The 22,909-nt window shown below is 36.5% G+C and overlaps 2 protein-coding genes across 2 annotated transcripts in view; one reads left to right on the forward strand and one right to left on the reverse strand.

The window, feature by feature from the left end:
- The window catches only part of PCDH11X (protocadherin 11 X-linked), a 1,221,358-nt gene that overhangs the window by 662,055 nt on the left and 536,394 nt on the right, over window positions 1–22,909 (forward strand). The gene's annotated exons all lie outside the window — the stretch shown is intronic.
- Window positions 1,402–22,909, reverse strand: part of CHM (CHM Rab escort protein) — a 199,593-nt gene continuing 178,085 nt past the window's right edge. The window contains exons 14-16 of the mRNA XM_049766603.1: window positions 14,631–14,791; window positions 5,296–5,445; window positions 1,402–5,117 (exon numbers count right to left, since the gene is read on the reverse strand). Coding sequence (XP_049622560.1) covers window positions 5,082–5,117; window positions 5,296–5,445; window positions 14,631–14,791 — 347 coding nt within the window. The 3' untranslated portion in view covers window positions 1,402–5,081. The remainder of the gene's footprint in view (window positions 5,118–5,295; window positions 5,446–14,630; window positions 14,792–22,909) is intronic.

Below are 22,909 nucleotides of genomic sequence, written 5' to 3' on the forward strand. Positions count from 1 at the left end.
GGTAATGTTCAAAGGTTACTTTTGAGACTCGGGAATCATTCTTGACAGTGCTTTAGGGGACTATATGAGATACGGGCATCAAATCCAGGTCAGTCATACAAGGTCCCATACAGCCTTAATTGATGTATTATTTCTCTGGACCATGATTACATTTCTTATAAACTTTGTTTTGGAACCCAAGATTCCATACTCATTATTTGAAATACAATTACTAGAGATAAGAGTTGATGAAAAATTTATTTAGAGGCTTACTGCCACCATAATTTAAGAAAGTTAAAATCAGAAGGCCCATTGAGCGATTTCTGAGCACACAGTCAGGAGTAACCCCAGAGCATCACTGGAACCAGAAGAACCAGAAGAAAAAAAAGAAAAAGAAAATTAAAGAAATCGCCCCTGCTTGGAGGACCATATAGGACGCTGGGGGATCAAACCACTGTCCGTTCTAGGCTAGCACATGTATGGCACATGCCCTACCACTTGCGCCACCGCTACATCTCTGTCCCCTGTCTCTTAATTAGAACTTATCATTCAGAAGATTTGTAACCCACACTAAAGGCCTGTGAATTATCTATTGTGAAGAAACTTTATAGATTAAACAGTATGTACTGATAAGCTTTTTTTTTTTATCAAGGAAATACAATTTTTTTAACCTTGCAGGAAAGCAGATGTAGGCAGTCTCTCACAAGTAAATTTCATGTTTAAATACACCACTGTAGCATTCAATAAACAGACACACAATTATGATCCACCACAACAACTGAATGTGTCTCCTTCCTTCACTGAACCCTGCACCCACTTTTCTGGGATCCAGAGAACTCCCTGAAGTGTCTGGACAAGGAGGCCATGACAGAAGCTAGAAACCTGAGAAGATGGACTTATTGTCCTCTCAAATAGTTTTAGTCTCAAATTGGAGTTAGTGCTTTATATAGGGTTAGATGGGATAGCAATAAGCAAAAATAAAATGGGTGGGGGTGGGTGGGTGAAGAATAGAATGTGTTCTGGGGGCAGTACAATGAATTTAAGTGGTGAGAAGAATCCCTCTAGGAATGGTAGTCAGTTGCTTGTAAATCTTAGATATTACTTTTTTAAATTGCATTTATCTATGAGATCTGCATAATAACCTTCAGGAAACTTTCTGGAGGTCTGACATTTGTTCTTTCCATTCTCTGTAACTAGCCTTGGTTTAACATTTAAGTATACCGTGCCTGAGAACATATTTGTGGACTGAGAGACAGGTCAAAAATCTAGGGAGACTGAGAGGTTATAAAGAAATATGTGGAGAACAAGATGGAGTTTCAAATGCTATCTTATTTATAACCAAACATGTTTGACAGATACACAGAAACAAAAGCACTACAGGGGATCATTTACTAAACATTTAAATAGACTGACAAAAGTAAATTTCAAGACAATCTTTTAATTCTTTGCATATAAGCAAATTTTAACATTTTAATAGGATACAATATGTGAAAGTTACGAAAGGACTTTATTTCATTAGTCAAATTTGTATCATCTAAAAATTGCTGTTACAGTATACAAATTATATAGTTGTTTCATGCTTTTTTAGATCTAACAAAATTAACCTACTGAGAATAATTAATCAATAACAACTACATTAAATAACTTATTTCTAAGAAAACTGTTTAATTCCAGTGTTTAAGTATCACTTCTATGTAGCAATTGAATTTCCAAAAAATATTTTGGGGATCATTAGGGTTTTGATAAAGGACTATCTTCTTGATAGTGGTTACAACAGATTAACATGGCCATTCTTTTAGATAGACTTTTTAAGTATCATGATCTGAAGAAAATTGTAGTTTAATCTTCCTAGGAAAAGTATAAATTTATAATATACCTGTAGATATGTTTTTTGGAAGCCACATCAATGAGAAACAACACAGTGGTGGTGGGGGTTAGTATGAGTTTTCATAGTGATTACTAAACTGAGCAATATTGTAACATTTGGTTCATAAGAACCATGCATAACTAAATATTTTAAATATAAACAAAAATTCTTTGATAACAGCAATATTCAAAATTTAAATGTGAGGGACAATATAGGAAATAAGGTATCTGCCTTACAACCAGCCTACTCAAGTTTGTTGCCTGGCATCACATTTGGTCTCCCAAGCATGGCTGGCGTCAGTTCTAAACACAGAGCAGATATAAGAACTTTTATCACTGTGGCTGTGTCCCAATATGCTCACTCCCCTGAATACTTTTTAATCGTCATTTTGTTCAAGTATATAACTTCGGGCTTAGTTTTACAACAAAAGTAAATTGTAATTTTTTGACATATAACTTTGAAAAATAACTTGTTTGTAATAAGTAAGCTAGCTAAAGTTTTAGAAAAACTTGTATTATATTCTAAGATAACAGGAAATAATCTAGATTTCTTAAACACAAGTTAACAAGGTGTATCATATTTTAGTTATCAATAATCATATGTAGGAAATTTTAAACATTTTGGCAGTATTTAATACATAACTTAGAAGAGAAAATCTTATGGGGCCCAATGGATAAAAAAGGGTAGAATATGGGGTCAGCTATGATACTACTGGATATCTCCAACTCTGTTCGATATTATAGGTTGATATTATGTTATAAATATAACTGCAATAAGGTTAAGATTTTTTGTTATTTTTGAGACTATTTTCATTGGCAGTTATGTAAATGTGAATGCTACATTCAGGAGACTGCAACTCTACGTCTATATCAAATACAGTATCTTAGTTGGACAACATACAATTACAGTCAGAGTCAAACTGATATGGTGAAGTCTGTTTTAATTGTTGTGTTGAGAAAGGGAGTCAATCCTTGGTGTCTCTGGTACTTATTCGGTATGTATAAGCCCAAATTGGGTATTAAGATATATGGTTTTATTTCAAATCTGCATCCAAATAACACAGTAGATCATAATAAAATTCTATATTTCCTGATTTGTATAACATTATAAAAGGGAAAGCAAATGAGGATTAGAGGGATACAGGAGAAACTGTAAAATAGTTTAGGTAAGAGTGGTCCAAGTATCTGACATGATTTTCTTTGGTGTGGCTTCTAATTTATCTTTAAAAAACTGTAAATGTGAAAGGACAAAAAAATTCTTGGTGCTTTCCACTTCCCATGAACTTTTATTTATTTTATTTATTTATTTTTTCCATAAACTTTTAACAGTCATCTAATTTTAACATCAAAGTCCAACTGCAGTAAAAATATTTGAGTAAGAACTATGCTTTGGGGGCTGAAATGATAGCACAGTGGATAGGGATTTGCTTTGCAATAAATCAGCTGACCCAAGTTCAATCCTTGGCATTCCATATGGTTCCCCAAACCTACCAGGAATGATTTCTGAGCAGAGCCAGGAATAACCCCTGAGAGCCTTTGGTTGTGCTCCCCCCAAAACAAAAGAACATTTCAGAGGCTAGCATTTGGGAAAAATAACAGACACTGTGCCAGGAACTAGATATAATGTCTATGTAAAGCCATATGTGTATATATATTACATCTATATATGTAATTTTGGAAGTCCTTAAATAACAGTTTATTTATTGTCATATTCTATTAAGATTTCTTGGAAGTCTCACATTTACCTACCAGAAAAAAAACCACAAAAGAATTTGTAGTTTTCCTTAAGATTAAAGTGTTCTATGTTACAGTGTTTACTCATCTATATGAACATAAAACTCTAATTTAGGAAATATGCTTTTAGCTTAACAACATGATGCAGGGTCAGAGAGATAGTAAAGGTATTAAGGCCTTGTGTATAGACAACCTTAGTTCAATCCTCAGCATGGCATATGGATTGCCACAAGTGACTGCTAAGCAGTCAGGAGTAGCTCCCGAACAATGCTGGGTTTGTACCAACTACACATTGCTTAATGCAACAAGTGATTTATTTAGTTTGGGGTATTGTGGCAAACAATTTATTTGCGGCAAGCTATTTTTTAATATACACCCTAGATCAATGAGATAATTTTTCTGATTTTGTTTTTGTTTTGGGGAGATACCACGTGGTGCTCAGGGCACCAAATCCAGGAGGATTTGCACTCAGGAATTATTACTGGAGATAATAATAATTCCTGGAGGACTGTATGGATGCTAGGGATCACACTTGGTTCAGTTGTGTATAAGACAAATGCTTCATCCACTGAACTATGACTCTCAACTCACAATGGAATCATTTTTGTCAGTCAGGGATCATACTTGACTGTGCTCAGTCTTACCCCTGACTACATTCAGGGATCACACCTCTTGATGTTTGGTGGACCATAGGGGATGCTGAGGATAGAACCTGAGTTGGTCAGGTGCAAGTCAATGTCCTACTTGCTATACTATCACTCTGACCCCTAAAATAAATAATTCCTGAACAGCTTTTAGAAAAACTTTTAAACAATGACAATGTATTTATATTCAAAATCATTCTCATAAAGTAGGTAGAGTATTTCTATTTCTATATCATGTATGGTTAAATTATATAACAAAATTAATCAATTTGTCTAAAATTGCCAATAGCATAGCCAGGTCTAAATTAATCCATTAACAGGATAGAGATCCAGTTATTTAACATTACAGAATTTCCAAATGCTTGTTAACTTATCCAAATCTCTCCATCCAATCTTTCATTTTTTTCATTATTAAGCTTTCCTAGTGTATAAATTATCCGAATAGAAATGTCACTATCACTAAAAATACTAGGCAATGAATTCACAATTTGCTTTTAAAATGTCAAAACATTTGATTAGAATAATTTACAACACTGCTGAAAAGAAAACAAAAATATTATAAAGAAAGTCTACTGCCTGGATAGTGATACTTTGGTTTGTTCACTTATACTTATTTTTAGTAATCTTTATATGATGCTCATACATATAAATGAAATATAATTCAAAGAATCAAAGAAAATATGTAAGCCAATTGCAAAGATATGACTCAAATAAAGAAACGAAATGGCAAGAAAAAGTTTTAAATCTACAGAAATATTAGTGCACAGTATCATTTTCTTATCCAAGGTTTTATTGCTGAGAATCAATCCATCTATAATTATATGCTAAACTATCTTGAAGCAGGCAAGTCTATGTCATTTACAAGTATTCTGTGTTCTTAAAATGTTGTTTAAAATGAAAATTCCCTTTTGGACTTCTATCACACTTCCTCTTGTCAACTCTCTGATGTTTTTTAACTTTTTTTTATAGTTCTTCCATCAAGAAGATTCTGAGAGAAGGATGAATGATGGAAATGGGGTATCTAGTTAGATTATCATTACTCAGGGAATTCCTCTGTGGTTTCCTAGTTTATATTTTCTTTGGGAGTCACTGAGTTGGTGACTGGTATGACTTCTGAAGCTTCTGGCTGCAAACCATCTCCATCTAGGATAATATCTTCAGGATTTGGTGGGGGTGGGCAAAAGTCTTCATTAGGGCAGATTTGCTGGAAAAGTGTTTCAGCCTGTCCAGAGAAGAAAAAATATTACAGTTCTTAAACATTAGCTTAAATGAATATACCTTTCTGAAACTATTTAAAGAATGCATTATCACCCTAAGCATTTTATTTAGAGAGCCTTGCTCAATACATGTGACTTACCAAAACAAGAATAGGGAACCTTTTATCCCACCAAAGTACATTTAGTTATTTACAACATCATATGCAGGCCATATAGTATAGGCAGATGAGCCAGACACCTATTGAGAAGAGCATTTGTCTGTCTCATCATACATTAGGGCCAGATCATGTGATTTCAATGTTTATATACTTTGTAGGCTAGAAAATCCTAATCACTGTAAGTTTGCTTTCAGAATTACCTAACTCTTCACTTCTGTGTTTTAAAATAAATTTTAACTGACTCACTGCGAGGCAGTTGTTCATGATTGAGTTTCTGTTGTATAATGTTCAACACCCATCCCTTCAATCAGTGCACATTTTCTGCCAGAAGTGTCCCTAGTTCTCCTTACCACTACCACCATCCTCTCCTCTGACTACCTCTATAACAGACATTTTTATTCTCGCTATCTTCTTTTAGACACTATGGTTAGCAATATTGTTACTGAAGGGGTATCACATATATAAATTTACATCTTTTCAGCAAGCAGTTCTTGTCTACAATGATCATTTCTAACTATCAGTGTCATAGTGGTCTCCTCTCTGTCCTTACTGCACACCCTTGCTCTTTGTTGCAAGCTTCCTACTGTGGACCTCCTCTGGTCTATAGCCTTTGGGTATTTTACTAAACTATCCTTTTATCAATGTCCCACAAATGAGTTTTATCATTCTATATCTAGCCCTCTTACCAACTCAACTTTTAGGTTACACCTGGCAGTGTTCAGGAGTTACTCCTGGTTCTGCACTCAGAAATCACTCATGGCAGTGCACATGGGATGCCTGGGACCAAAACAAGGTTGACCACATGCAAAGCCAACTTCCTATCCAATGTATTCCAGCCCATCACTTTTATTTTTGTATATAGATTTAAGTTGACTCTTCCTACATATTAGGTGTTATCTGATTGTTTATCAATAAGCTGGAAATTGAAAACATTAACAACATTCATTCTTCATGTCAATAGAAATGCAATTCTCATAATCCCATTTACATAATTTCTACCAAAGCCTAATCAAATCAGGAAGATTTTTCATTATATGCTCAACTAATTGTTTTGCTGGTACTAGTATTCTGCCCCATTGGGTTTAAAAATAAATCGCAGCCTCTGGTTTTTGCACTATAAGTTCTGGTCAATGAGGTCTCAAAAATCTGATATGAAAGTTAGAGTATCTGGGCAACACTTTCTTCTTCCTACCTTCAAGGTAGGACTGAAGCTAGAACTGCAGAAGCAATTTTATGAAACCGAGATGTTGAGAACAAGAATAACATAACTTGGTGAATTCTATAGAATCTGGAAATACTGCAAATTACTCAATACCTCCAAATTCCTCAATACTGACAGTCCAGTAGGAGCAAGGAAAATTAGTTAGGAAAGTAGAATAGAGACCAGTTAAGCTAAATAAACAAAAATGACAACACAGAAGGCTCAACCAGCAATACACAGCTCAGTAAATCCTTAATGATTTTAATAGTTCTATTGAGTGTTATATCAATTTTCACAAATTTTCTTTTACGGATCTACTTTTCAGTAATTCTAATTGAAATTTTTTCTATATCAATAAGAAATAAATTAGATTGTGCCTGCCAAGTGTGTAGGCTTGATGCTGGGTGTGAAACTGGGGACACTAGTAAAGTGGTCACAGGTAGTAGAATTGGTTTTGGAACATTGAATGCCCCAAACAACTATATTATGAACAGCTTTTAAACCAAAATCAACTGTGTCCTTAATTAAGAACAACAAAATTAAAAACACAGAAAGAAAGAAAATGTGGGGCCGGCGAGATAGCATGCCTTCCATGCAGAAGGATGGTGGTTCAAATCCCGGCATCCCATATGGTCCCCCGTGCCTGCCAGGGGCGATTTCTGAGCATAGAGCCAGGAGTAGCGCCTGAGCATTGCCAGGTGTGACTTAAAAACCAAAAAAAAGAAAAAAGAAAAAAAAAGAAAATGTGACAAATAACATTGCTATTTGAAACTTTTCTATATATATTTGTAACACCCACGAAGATTCCCCACCACAAATGTCCCCGGTTTCTTTCCGACTTCCCACTCTGCCTGCCTTTAGGGCAGGTATTTAACTCCTCTCTATTCACGTTTTTCCTTTGAAGATACTACAGTTTGCACTATTGTTAATGAAGGGTACCATGCATATCATGTAATCTCCATCCACAATGAAATACTATGCATTTGTTAGGAAAAATGATGTCATGAAATTTGTTTATACATGGATAAATATGAAAAGTACTGTGTTGAGTGGATAAAATGTTTTATGTAATATTACCCAAAATAATAGAGATGAGGATATCTCTCGTGAGTGACAGGATGTCCATGTTTAGAATATTTCTATAAAGAGCAGGGGAGTGTAGTTAGGGAAGAGCAGAGAGCACTATGACAAGTATAGTTGGTTATTACCACACAACAAAAACTTGAAAGGATGTAATATGATATGCATGATACACTTTAAATAACAATTTTGAAAATCAGTGTCTTAATGGAAAAATGAGAGAAATGTTCACCAGAGAGGCAAGTGGAAGGGTAGGAAGTAAACTGGGGACATTGGTAGCAGGAAATGTCCACTGGTGAAGAGATGGGTGTTGGGCATTGTATGACTGAAATGAAATCATAACAACTTTGCACCCACTTATCTCATAGTGATTCTATTTAAAACACTATTAAAGAGGCCTGAGCGATAACACAGTGAATAGGACCTTTTTCTTACATTCAATAAACCAGTGTTCAATCCTCGGCATCACATATGGTCCCCTGAACCTGTCAGGAGTAATTCCTTAGTGCAGAGCCAGGGGTCACCCCTGAGTATCACCATGTGTGATCCCAAAATAAAAATAAATTATTAAAAAAATTATTGGGATATAATTATATTGCTACTTGGGTTCCTTATAATTAGGAAGTATAAAGAGGGCAAGCTGAATTATTTAAGGAACTTCTGCTACTTCTTCCATGTAAACAAATCCTGAGACCTAGAAAGGCACCAAGTTTAAAAAGACCCTAACTGCCTAAGGGAGGGTTTTTTTTTTAATGCTGCTTGCTATTAGAGAACCTTTTCCAAAGCAGTCTTTACTTGAGGAGAGGATGTTTGAAAGAGCAGCACCTGTAAAAAAAGATGTTTTAAAAAATAACCTGTATTCACAGGCATTAGTGCTCTGACAAAAACCTTTTTTGCCTGTCCATGAGGCATATGAGAAATAAAGAAATGTATCATAAATATTATTTGAGACATAATTCTAGCTGACATTTTAAAGATTACTCAGATATATAAACATACCCTATGATGAACATTTGCTTAGATTCAAGTATTTTATTTAGTCTTATAAAATATTACTTATCCTCTAATCTAACTTTGCTGTTAGCCTACATTCAATCATAGTAAAGGTTAACATTTCAGGTCCCAGTTCAGTATGCATAAGACCAAAACAATACTAAGTGACCTTGCTGGCTATGACTCTGATAGCAAAAGGCAGCTTCTAAAGTTAAATTGCCCTGTGTCAAATTATGTTTTGAACAATTTGACCCTGTGCTTTTTTTTTTTTTTGGTAAAATTAGGTTTGTCTGAAACACTTTGTCTGAAAAATTTTGACTTGTCAAGAATCGAATATAAGTATTCCAACATTTGATTTGAATAAATGAAACAATTAGAAGAAATGGAGCAGAGCTTGAACCCAACTTGACTCCTTGACCTCTGTCTCCCATTACCGAATCTGAGGGACACTTTCAAGGGAACCTCAAAGATTCTGTTAGTATCAGGACCAATTGGTCTGTGATAATTTTCATGCTAGATTTTTTTGTTTTGTTTGTGGGCTACACTAAGCAGCGCTCAGGGGTTACTCTTGGCTCTGCACTCAGAAATTACTCCTGGCAAGCATGGGGGATCATATGGGATGCTGGAAATCAAACCAGGGTCTGTCCTTGGGTGGCTGCGTTCAAGACAAACATCCTACTGCTGTGCTATCTCTCCTGCCCCCATGCTCGATTTCTTTTGGGAACAACCTCAGGTACACCAGTTTCTGGACAATATCACCAGGGTTTTGTTGAGCAAGTGTGGGCACCCTTCCCCATATCTCCTTTCTTACAGGAAACCTAGCACCTATAGTCAATACAAACACAATAACAATGTTTGAACCAGGCAAGTTCCATAGACTAACTCTTTTCTTAAAAAGATGTAAACCAAACTGTGAAAGATTATGTCTACACTGGCCCACACAGAAGAAAGCTGGCCATCTAGGGAAGATAGGGTGGTCCAGGACCCTGCCCTGCCTAATATAATCACAATCATCTACAATCAACATGGCCCTGCCTCATCACTGCCTCATCACCTATACAATTTCCTCTGGGGACACTGATCTGATTACACTTTAGTTTTGGGGCTGATATCACCTGGACTTCTTTTTAGTGAATATGGGCACCCTCTCCCCATATCTTCCTTCTTCCAGGAGGCCTAGCAGCTGAGTACGTGCCCCTAAAAGTTGTAGTGTCAGAGAGATTGCTTTGAATTTATGGACATCTTCATTTGTTTGATGATGTCATCCATAAATATCCCAATTTAACAGAAAGGGCAGCTAACAACATCATCTTACTTGCCACTGTACTAATGGTTTCATTGGGGATAATTTTCACAATTGTGTTTGTGATTGTACTTTTTTCTTTCTTGTTCTTTTTTCTTCTCTTCTTTTTATATTTTCCTTTCTATTTTTCATTAACTTTGCTTTCACTTATCTAGACACAAATGTATCATGATGAGCTATGCCAACTACATGATACATTTTCTTTAAATAAATTTTAAAACTTTCTATGCTTATTTCAATATGTATTACACAACATAAAAACATTCTGCCAACACAACATTTTAATTTAATATATTTAATATATATTTAATATTTAATATATAAAATGTGACTAAATCAATAAGTTGAATGTTTCATAACATAACACATGTGAGGTCAAGATCTTTAGCCAAACCTACATGCAGCAAAACCTTGACCCAAAAATTTATGAGATGTGAACATTGTTTTTTTTTTTTTGCTTATTGGACCACACCAAACAGAGCTTAAGGGTTATTCCTGGCACTGTGCTTAGAAATCCCTCTTGGCAGGCTGACGGGTCAATGTGGGGAGCTGGGGATCTAACTCGGGCCACATGCAAGGCAAATGTCCTACCACTGTATCATTCCAGTACCTGTTTATATTTTCTATACTGGTAAAACATAGATCGTTACTGACAATATGGAAAAACATAAGCCATCAATTAGAATAGGTAGGATAAACATAAAATGATTTAGAACAGAGTTAACCTGAAAAATTATTTGTAAATATTGAGATGATTATTACAAACTGAGCATTATGCTAAAGTAGTATAATAAACATCAAACTATATTTAACATAACAATTAGTATGAAATACATCATTATATTATATATTATTTATATACATATTAGCCATATAATAAATAATAAATATACAATATATCATATATATATAGTCTTTCTGTAGTGACAATCATGAAGTCTATCTCTTAAGGAAGAAAAGTAAGAAATAACAGTAAACTTTAATTATAATCTTCTAGCTTATACTTCAGATCACATTACCAGTTGCTTTGTAGTAAACCCTTATTCAAAATATCTTTCATCTTGGCTAAAAAATTAAAATTCATGGGTCATATTGAGATGACAGTGAGTAAGGTTTTGTGTGCAGCCAACCAAAGTTCAATCCCCTGCATCTTTATGGTCCCCTGAGTCCCTCCAGGAGAGATCTCGAAGCACAACCCCCAAATAACAAATAGAAAGAACAAAAACAAGTGGAAGCAGAGATTAACAGATGGAAATATATTAAGCTGAGAAGCTTCTGCACCTCAAAAGAAATAGTGCCCAGGATACAAGAGCCACCCATCGAGTGGGAGAAACTATTCACCCAACACCCACCAGATAAAGGGCTAATATCCAAAATATGCAGGGCACTGACAGAAATTTACAAGAAAAAAACATATAATTCCATCAAAAAATGGGGAGAAGAAATGAACAGACACTTTGATAAAAAAGAAATACAAATGGCAAAAAGGCACACGAAAAAAAATGCTCCTTGTCACTAATCATCAGGGAGATGCAAATTAGAACAATGATGAGATACCATCTCACACCACAGAGATTGGCATACATCACAAAGAATGAGAACAATCAGTGCTGGTGGGATGTGGAGACAAAGGAACTCTTATCCACTGCAGGTGGGAATACCATTGACTCAATGCAGAAATCAAAAAAGAAATAAAATAACTTCTGGAGAGGAATATGAATGAAGACACTATATAAGAACTTAGGGCACAGCAAAAGTATTACAAAGAAAGAAGTTAATAGCAATAAAGTTTTACAACAGGGAAAAAATAAAAAATCTAACCTGACATCTTCAAGTACTAGAAAAAGAACAATGAATGAAACCCAAAGTCAGTAAAAGAAAGAAAATAGGGGCCGGGCGGTGGCGCTAGAGGTAATGTGCCTGCCTTGCCTGCGCTAGCCTTGGACGAACTGCTGTTCGATCCCCCGGTGTCCCATATGGTCCCCCAAGCCAGGAGGGACTTCTGAGCGCATAGCCAGGAGTAACCCCTGTGTGTCACCAGGTGTGGCCCAGAAACCAAAAAAAAAAAAAAAAAAAGAAAAGAATACAAGTCAAGGAGAAGTAAGCAGAATAAAACTAAAGAAGAAAATACAGGAGGAAAATGCTATCATGTTCTGGTTCTTTGAAATAAAATGAAATAATAAATTCTAGGCTATGGTGATAAAAAAGGAAAACTAACAAAAAGGATTAAAAAGTAAGGGATGATACTATACTATATAAGAAATTAGGGGCTGGAGTGGTGGCACAGAGTGGTAAGGCATCTGCCTTGCCGACGGTACCCTAGGACAGACTGCGGTTTGAAACCCCTGGCATCCCATATAGTCTCCCAAGCTAGGAGCGATTTCTGAGCGCATAGCCAGGAGTAACCGGGTGTGGCCCAAACAAACAAACAAACAAAATATCATTATATTTTATCAATAATAACTTTATGCCTCTAAAACAGAGAGTTAGAGTTAGCACAAACATATTTTATAATTATATACTTCAAATTTAAAGTACATAAAAAAACGTAAACTGAGCAGTTAAAAGCTCAACAAATGAAAACTAAAAATTTCTACCCCCAACTAAAGCTCAGACCAGATAACCTGGTTTTCATAGTGAGTTCTAACAAACATTTTTTGGCAGAGGTAAAGTGAGCCACACCCTGCAGCACTTAGGGGTTACTCCAGGCACTACTCTCTGAAATTGCTTCGGGACCATATGAGATGCCTGGGATAGAATCTGGATTGGTCCTAGGTCAGCTGCATGCATGGCAACTGTCCTACGTATTGTGCTATTGGTTCAACCCCCGAGTTCTACCAAATTTAACAAGATGACTATTATCTTTCATGCTCAAGTTACTTTGAAAATTAAACAACACAAAACAAAACAAAAGGGGGCTGCACCTATCCTTCAATATCTGTAAGGAATATAAATGCAAATTCTTACTGAATACAACTATATATTACAATATATTAAAGAATCAAACTTTATGAACAAGAGACATACATTTTTAACTTTTTTTTCATGAGGCAGTTATTAGCCTACAGATGCAGTGGCCTTCAGTGATTCAACTCCACTGCCAGGGAGAATAAGAACACAAATAAATACATAGTATTACATCAAACTAACTGCTTTCTGTACTGTGAAAGAAACTATCACCTAAACTAAAATATAACTCATAACTAGGAGAAAATATTTTCACGCTACACATTTCACAAAGAGCTGATATTCAAAATAAGTATAACATCCCAAAACAAACATAATAAGAAAATAATCAAAACCAGAGAGAAGAAATGAACAGACATTTCTACAAAGAAAACATAAGATGGCAAGAGTTAAAAGAAAGAAATGCTTAGCATAACATATAACTAGGGACATGCATTTTAAAACAACATGATCTCACCACGAACAAGTGAAAAACCCCATATCAAAATGCAAAAAATAATGCTGATGAAGAATCTTATTCACGGTTGGTGAAAATGTAAAATTATTCAAGCTCCACAGAAAATAGTAGGAAAACTTGTGGACTAATTAGAAATAGAATATCTAGTGCAACAATTCTACCCCTAAATATATAGCTAGGAAACACAATAAGTTTAATTTGCAACAATGTAAGTAGAGCAATGTTCACAGTACTTTTTTATTTACAATAGCTAACATTCGGCTAATGTAACATAACTCAAATTCCTATTATGCAATGGATCATTAAAGAAGAATTGTCTATTTACATACGAGACTACTATTCATCTATAAGAAAAGATGATATCTTGTTGTCTGCTACAAAATGAATAGAAATGGTAGAGGTCATGTTAAGCAAATAAGTCAGAGCAAGTAAGAGAAATCAGATTATCGTAATCATATGTGGTATGTGAAAAAATTAACAAGGGTATAAAATTTTTTTATTAGAAATAAACATTCAGACAGACCTGAGGACAGAACTGAGGTTGCCACGGTGGAAGGGTTGATCTCAAGGGTCCAATGGTTAGTCATGGATAAATAGTGCACTTTGGTGGTATGTATGGTAAAACTAACCTATGACTTTATGACACAAAAATTTAGTCATATAAACTAATGTTACATCAATAAAAATAAAGGGGATAAAGTGATAGTACATTGGGAAGGACATTTGACTTGTATGTGTCTGATCAGATTTCAATCCTCTGTACCCCATATAGTATCCTAAGCATTGCCAAAAGTAATCCCGAGTGCAGAGTAAAGAGCCCTGATCACAGCTTGTCAAGGTCCCAAACTTTAATATACACATATATATATGAATATGTATAAGGATAAATAACATTACAATATACTTCATTTTTAAATATCAATGATTAAAATGCTTCTTTTCTTGATTTTATCTCTCATCTCTAAGGAAAAAATAAATTCACTTTCTTGATTATAACAACAACATATGATGAGAAAATAAATTAGTCTTACCTGCTTGACTGCAAGATCATTTCCTAAACCACAGTCTGGCCCAGAACAGACATAAACATTGGGTGGTAAATCATTATAGGAGTCTCTGCTGACATTTGAAGAATCTCTCATGTTGAAGTAAATAGCCCATAAAAGTCTTGGATTTTCCACTTCTTTATTTTCTAAAATATGAACATAAATTTAACTTATATCTAAAGCACAATATATTTGTCAATTAGTATGATACGTAGTAGGCAATTTCTACCAAAGTTCTGATAATATGCTGAAGTAAAGTTTAGCTTTGTAAGCAGGAAATTAATAAACTTGTATCAGTATACTTCTATCCATGTATTTGACATTTCAAACAATAGCTTTCAATCTAACTTATACCAAGTAGATTGGTGTTGGAAACAGTGTCCTGTCAGAGATCAATTTTTCTGCCTTCTGTCTTTATGCAGCTTTTTTCATCTAAAAGCTGCCTACGTGCAGTTTCTGCTGTGCGTCCTTGAGCTAACAGAAAAGGTATTTTGCAGCTGCAGGATATTCTCTTTGAAGCCCCGGAGAGAAAGTAAACACCCCGATACCATTCCCAGATTTAGGCTACTCCCTTTAACTTCATTCCGGAGTTAATGACTATGCAACAAAACTTGCCCCATCACAAACTGCTGATAGTTCCGGATAGTGAGCTGCAGACCCCACTTTAGGGTCATAGGGCAATCCCTTGAAAGCTGCTGACTTGGGAATGATTGTAAAATTGTCACTCCTTCTCCCTCCTCTCTGGAAGACGATTTACTGCCTTTGTCTCATGGCTTTCGCGCCAAAATGTATGATTGACACCGTCTTTTTACCTGCCCATTTCTCCTCCTCTATATAAGAGATGCTGGACCCCAATAAAGATTGCCTTAGACCGGTTATATCGCCTGAGGTCATTATTACTAACCTCTCTCAGATTTTTTACAGGTGTGGTTATTCTTCTGACCCAGCCAAATAAAGGTGCGGCCGTCCGAGAGCCTCCCAGCCGATTCCCGCTGGCCGGGCCCCCCCCCCGGGAGGCTTATAGGACCCCGCATTTTGGCGCCCAACGCTGGGCCAGAAGACCACGGCCACACTCGGACGACCAGAGGGCGGCGTGTCCGGAGCCGTTTCATAAAACGCAGAAAAATACCTCATCAAGGTAAGCGTAGAAACGGTCAGCCTTAAAAAATAAAACTGCAGTTTTTCCAAGTCGTCCCCCCCGCCGCCCCCTAATTGGCTTTTGGGGGCTTCACCCATCGGATTCGCTACCATGGGTGTCATGCTGAGTACTGAGCTTAAATTCATTTAATATATACAGTCTGAATTGAAACACAGACATAGAGGTTACCAAAAAAAGATATTTGTAATTTCTTAATGTTTTGTTCATGATGTTTGCCAGAAATCTAGTGTTTCGGGGCTCCCTGTCGCTTTAAATCTCTCAGTTTCCGGGGCTCCCTATCGCTTTAAATCTCTCAGTTTCCTCCCTACTTTAACCCTTCATCTTCACTTCTGCAGCTGCAGCCTCTGTGCTAAAATCCTAAATAGGCCCGCCGCTTTTTTTTTTTCTCTTCCCTGCGCGGTAAAGCTCTTCCAGACGGGCGGGCGAGAATTCTTATCTCTAAGCTCTTAAAGGCGCAGCGCACATTTTCCAAACCCCTGCTTGTCAGCAGCTCTGTGCCTAAGAGTCGCTCTCCAAAGTCTGTGTCACAGCAACTAACTTCTACTAACCCCTGCCGCCACTCCCTTCTCGTACGCCTGCACCCCCCACAGCCCCCCGCGGGGCAGAGTGCGGGCGAGCAAAAGGCACTCGTAGCTGCAAGCTATGGATGCTGCGGCTGGTTCTACCTCCGCTGCAGCCACGATTCCACTTCCAGATTCCAACTCTGATTCAGAAAAACAGGATGCTCTACCCAGCGGCGCTGAATCAACCAGGAGTAAGATGCTGCAGGAATTGCTCCTGCGTAACAAACCCATAAATATAAAAGATCTCACTGAACTGCTTCAAGCAAACGAAACCTATGGCACTCACACACCCTATACCATCTCTCGTGTCGAGTGCAAAATCAGGCCTCACCTTGCCATTACGGTGGGAGGCAAACCCTTTACCGGCCTTCTTGATTCTGGTACAGACATTACCTGTTTCTCCTCTACTAACTGGCCCCCTAATTGGCCTACAACAAGCTCCCATAACACTATCTTTGGGGTCGCAGGCACCGTCAAACAAGCCCTTGTCAGCGCCAATGAATTGCTGTGGCAGGACGAGAACGGAAACACTGGCTTTATTCGCCCATATATCATCCCTGATCTGCCCATTAACTTGTGGGGCAGAGACCTCATGAAGCAAATGGGTGTCTTTTTCATTAAGTGCAAAAATTCTGCGGTTTTAAAACAAGTAATACGTTAGGGCTACACGCCCTCTACAGGCCTAGGTAAAAATTTACAAGGCATTTCAAAACCCATTTAGCTCGCCCCCATTCCTGAACGCCTAAAATTAGGCTATTCACACGCTTTTCCGGCTTTTTAACCTACCCCCAAGCAAAATAAAGTACCTGGTGTTCAAATATACCTGTCTGGGTTGGCCAGTGGCCGTTGCCTGCAAAGAAAATTCAGGCCGCTTCAGTGATTTCAGTGAGCAGAACGGTTCCCCCCCCTTTTTTTTTCTTCATCCCTTAAAATAAAAATGCAGCCCTACCTTCCCTTAGGTTTTTAAAGCTGTCTCTCTGTTGTTACAAGCGTTCCTTTCTCCTAAGTCTAATGCCTGAGTTAAAATGTTTTTCTAAAGATAAAGGCCACAGTTAATAAAATTAAAATGTCTTAAATGTGTTAAAAAATGTCATAATAAGTCCTTTAACCTATGCAAAGGTGGCGTATATGCGGCATACTTTATACATGTTTTTAAAACTATAAGTTTCTGTTTAGCTAAGGTGCAAACATAAATTTTAAAGAAAAAATATCACTTCTTTCTTAAAGTTGGTAAAAATTTGGTTTAAACTCAAAATAGTGCTAACCTGTGTATATCTTTATGGTTACAAGTTTAATTGCTCTGCTAAATATGGCAAAAGGTGGCAGGGGTACAAGTAAAAATATTCAGAAATTATTCATGTGCAATTTATAACTACAATTGCTTTCAAAATTTTGTTGTGTCTCATAAAATGCCTCAAATAATTGTTAAGCTTATAAATTAAATTCTGCGGCATACATGTGCCTCTTCAAAAGGCATTTGTGTAATTAAGCTTTGTGCATTGGGTGTTGTAAAGTTATTATTATAACGTTAAAAAATTAAAAAACTTTCTAAATTCAGGTCTGTACAGGTTAAATTCAGGTCTGTCAGGGTTATAAAAATTCTCTAGGAAGAAAAAAGCAACAGGAAAATAACAGCAATAAACACCCTTTGTTCATGCCTCTCAAAAATTTTAGAGCAAGGTCATAATTCTGTTACTTGTAATAACAAATTATCAGTAAACAAAAAACCTTTTCGTGTTTTAAAACTTAAACAAACACACGAGTATTAAAATTTAAGTCTTTTATATTTCTATTAAAAATTATTTTTAATCTTAAAAGTATATGAAGTTTGTAAAATGGTTCATGTCATGGGCAATTTTTAGTAGCTTAGGCTCCTTAATCTGCATTTAAATGTTTCTTATATTTTGTCTTTTTAATTGCTCTTTCCTCTCCATGTTTGCTATTCAAATCTAATAGTCAAATAACATTTTGTAACATTTTTAGCTTTGTTTTTAAGAACCTCTGCATTGGGAAAAGCAGCAAAACTCCTTTGTTAAAATTACTGCACATGTTTACAAAGTTAATTTAAAAAAAAAAACAAAAAACTAAAATAATACAAGTGAGCAAAATAAGTTGGTCAGCTTTCCTTAACAATAATGTGTAAACATTCCAAAACTCTGAGCTAAGCCTAAGCTCTTTTGAATGCATAATAATATATAGGAAAATAGCATTGCCATTTAAAAAACTTAAACCAAATAGTCTGAACCTTAAAGGCAGTTACACAGTTCCAACAGTGGCATAAAAGCAATTTTAAAAACAAAAACAATATAATAACTAATTAAATAAATTTGTTCATAAATTAATGTTCATAAATTTAAATCTTAAGTAGCTTTGTCCCTTTTTAATTTCAAGCCTAATTTTAAACTCAAAGGTAAGTAAAAATAATTTTGCATTTTCCAAGTTTAATCTTAAATTGTCTCTGTTCATGTTGCAGTTAACCCTTTTTAAAATAATATTGTTAATTAGTATTATAAAAATAATTAAATTTTATAAGCAAATTAACAAATGTTAAAAATAATTTTGGTCTTCAGCTCTAGGTGTGAAAATACATCAAATGCCTTTAACTATATTTTATAATGTCTAAACATCTTGTTAATTTGGTATCTAATATTTTTTACAAATTATTCACTTAAAGTCTTCATAGTAAAAACAGTTGTTTGTTTTTTAAAAGTCAGTTTTTTATACCTTTAATAATCATAGTTCATGCTCTTGTGTTCAATCATAAAAATTTTAACACTTTATTACAGCTGTCTTGCTATTCTAATGTTAAACCAATTTATCACAAACCTATTCATTTACAGCACATAATATCATGCTTCAAAGTGAAAACTCATTCTGCAGTGCTCACTAACCATTTTACTTAACAAAATTTTTTTTAACTGCTAACATTTTACTTCATATTTTCAATTTCATGATAAAATTGTTTTAAAAATGTTTTGTGTTAAAGCTAAACCTTAAGATTTATTTTCAGCAGTTCCACTCCAGCTATGTTAACAATTTTTTTTACAAACATGCCGGCTAAATATTTAAAAGCGCTTGTCAATTTTTCTAATGCAAGTTTTCATTCAATCCTTTTGTTCATGTGTGCGTGTTATGAGTGAAAGTGGCCACAATGTTGTGTTTCATGTTGTTTTTGTCTTGTCTGTTTATTTGTTATTTTTGCATTTAATAATAAATACAATTTTTAAAGCCTTATCCATTTTTAAAATTTCAATTAATTTTTTTTTAACCTGGCTTAGTCTAAACATCTAACAAACTGTAAAATCCTGCTAAAAAATCCTGTGCTAAGCTAGCTTTGTCCTATCAGCATGGCATATAGAGTAGGGGATGGTAAACCCCAAAATTCTCAAATGGCCATCAGGAATAACTTTTTCCTGGAGAATTTCTGGACTTTGCAATCCCCACCTTTCTGCTATGTGTAAGTTAAGGCCAAAAGTATAAGGCCAAATGTGGCTAGAAAAGGAAGCATCTAGCTTTAATATAATAACTAATAAGTTTAACAAAAATCATTTAGGTTCAATTTAAAAGTATTTAAAACATTGGCAATTGTTACTTATAAACAAAAAAATTTTTTTTGTGCTAAGTCTAACAGTAGTCAGGAGGCATTCCGTGGCATTCAAAAATAACCATTTTGCCTCCTGCCAAGCAGTTTCCTTAGCCTCTTGCAGTCCTCTCTTCATCCACTTCAAAAAAAGCCTGCCACCCCTCCTGCTAGCTGCCATTCCTGCGAACCTGTTTCTAACTGACTCCACCTTTAACAATGCTAAATTTGGTACTCTGCCTGGCTGCCACCAACCACCCCCTTCGAACCTAGGCTTCATTAATTTGTTTGCTCCACTTGACTCTCCCTTGCAAGACGATGACAACACCTTCTTCTTCTCCCTTTGCTGCTCATCGTCGTCATGGTCAAAGCCTCCTCCAGTACCTGCTACTCACCCATCCCACCGTTCAAACTGCCTCACTTCACCAACAACACCAACCTTCTGCTATGCGGTATGAAGCCTCAACAACCATGGCATAACTTTAAAACTAATGGTAAAACTTGAACTTTGCCTTTTGGTGCCCAATATAATTTCCCCTATTGAAAATTGTAATCAAATTCTTGTCGTTGATTTCTCCTTTCAGTTCATAATTGCCCCCAATTTAACGTTTTTTGCCTGTTTCACTGGTTTATCTCCCAACATTGTTTCACATTTGTTTCTTCAGTCTAAGAACTACTGTGTTTTCATTGTTTTAATGCCTAACTTACCTATCAAACCAGTCACTGCTCTCACCCTAGCCTTATCCATAGGCCTGGGTGCTACCGGTGTAAGCACAGTAATTTATTCATTGGTTCATACTCTAAAATCTGTTACTGCATTAAGTATAACTGTTGTTACAAATGTTTCAAACTTACTATAAGTTTATACTACTTAAAGCACACTGTTGTATCCCTAGCAAAAATAGTGCAGCTAAACCACTGTGGTTTAATTTGGTTTTCTTTTTTCTTTTTTTTTTCTTTTAGGAAGGGGGAATCTGTGTAGCCCTCAAGGTACAATGTTGTGTATTCAAAAACAAAACTGGGTTAGTAAGAGATAGTGTTCAGCCTATTGGTAATGAAATACAGGAATTTCAGAACCGTTTTAATCAAGAACAAAGTTGGTACCAGGGCTGGTTTCTCTCTTCTCCTTGGCTCCACACTATACTGTCCACTGTTTTGGGACCCCTCGTTAGCCTCATGCTGCTCCTTTCCCTTGGCCCATGGGCTCTCCGCAAACTCACGGACCTTGTTAAAAATCTGGCAGATGATAAGGAAAAAACCTCTGTTCAGGTTCACTGCCAACTAGCCCCACATGATTCCTGTGAAAACTTGGCTATAGTCACCAAGCCGCCCTTCCAGCCACTAAGTTTCCAGGAGATTGAGCGCATCGCTAACAAACGGAGCTCGCTCCGGTCTTTGTGCTCTCGGCTGTGAGATGCCTACGACGGGATTAGTAGGGTCCCAGTTAGGGCATGGCCCCAAAAGGCTATGGCGTATAATTCGGACCTCCATGCACACCCACCGCGTCTGTAGTCATCATTTTAAATGCGGCTGATGGCCATGTCCGACCTGGTCAAACCCTACAGCCTAAGACAGGGTCTTCCACCCACTCACGACTTTCCTTCTTTTATTAGAAGAGAAAGGGGGAGATGTTGGGGACAGTGTCCTGTCAGAGATCAATTTTTCTGCCTTCTGTCTTTATGCAGCTTTTTTCATCTAAAAGCTGCCTACGTGCAGTTTCTGCTGTGCGTCCTTGAGCTAACAGAAAAGGTATTTTGCAGCTGCAGGATATTCTCTTTGAAGCCCCGGAGAGAAAGTAAACACCCCGATACCATTCCCAGATTTAGGCTACTCCCTTTAACTTCATTCCGGAGTTAATGACTATGCAACAAAACTTGCCCCATCACAAACTGCTGATAGTTCCGGATAGTGAGCTGCAGACCCCACTTTAGGGTCATAGGGCAATCCCTTGAAAGCTGCTGACTTGGGAATGATTGTAAAATTGTCACTCCTTCTCCCTCCCCTCTGGAAGACGATTTACTGCCTTTGTCTCATGGCTTTCGCGCCAAAATGTATGATTGACACCGTCTTTTTACCTGCCCATTTCTCCTCCTCTATATAAGAGATGCTGGACCCCAATAAAGATTGCCTTAGACCGGTTATATCGCCTGAGGTCATTATTACTAACCTCTCTCAGATTTTTTACAGGTGTGGTTATTCTTCTGACCCAGCCAAATAAAGGTGCGGCCGTCCGAGAGCCTCCCAGCCGATTCCCACTGGCCGGGCCCCCCCGGGAGGCTTATAGGACCCCGCAGATTGGCACACTTCAAAAATTAGAGTAACAATCATTGAAGGTGTAGATGTGGGGAGAAAGGAATTCTTATTCACTGCTGGTGGGAATGTTGATAGTTTCAGCTTTTTGGAAAAACAATATGGACATTTCTCCAAAAAAGCTAGAAACTGAACTCTCATATGACCCAGAAATACATTCCTAGTCCCCAAAATTCAATGCAGAAAAGATATATGCACTCTTACATTCACTGTAGCACTGTTCACAATAGCCAGAATCTAGAAACAACCCAAGTGTCAGATGAATGACCCAAAAACAAACTAACAAACAAAAAACCCTTTAGCAATCAAGGAAATTCAGTGCTTTTAAGTAAAGTTTTGAAAGTTGAGAAGAGAGAAGCTGGAGCGGTGGCACAAGCGGTAGGGCATTTGCCTTGCATGCCAGCGCTGACCTAGGATGGACCCCTGGCATTCCATATAGTCCACCAAGCCAGGTATGATTTCTGAGCTCATAGCCAGGCGTAAACCCTGAACATCATTGGGTATGGCCCAAAAACTAAAAAAAAAGTTGACAATAGAAACATAGTTCCGTATTAGATTTAGAAATATTATCATGTAACCTAACTTTGAAATGAAATTTTAACTAATAATACAAACATTTATACCAATAATCCAAACAGTTTATATCTTACAA

The sequence above is a fragment of the Suncus etruscus genome, chromosome X (genome assembly GCF_024139225.1).
Source record: "Suncus etruscus isolate mSunEtr1 chromosome X, mSunEtr1.pri.cur, whole genome shotgun sequence".
In the NCBI taxonomy this organism is placed as follows: domain Eukaryota; kingdom Metazoa; phylum Chordata; class Mammalia; order Eulipotyphla; family Soricidae; genus Suncus; species Suncus etruscus.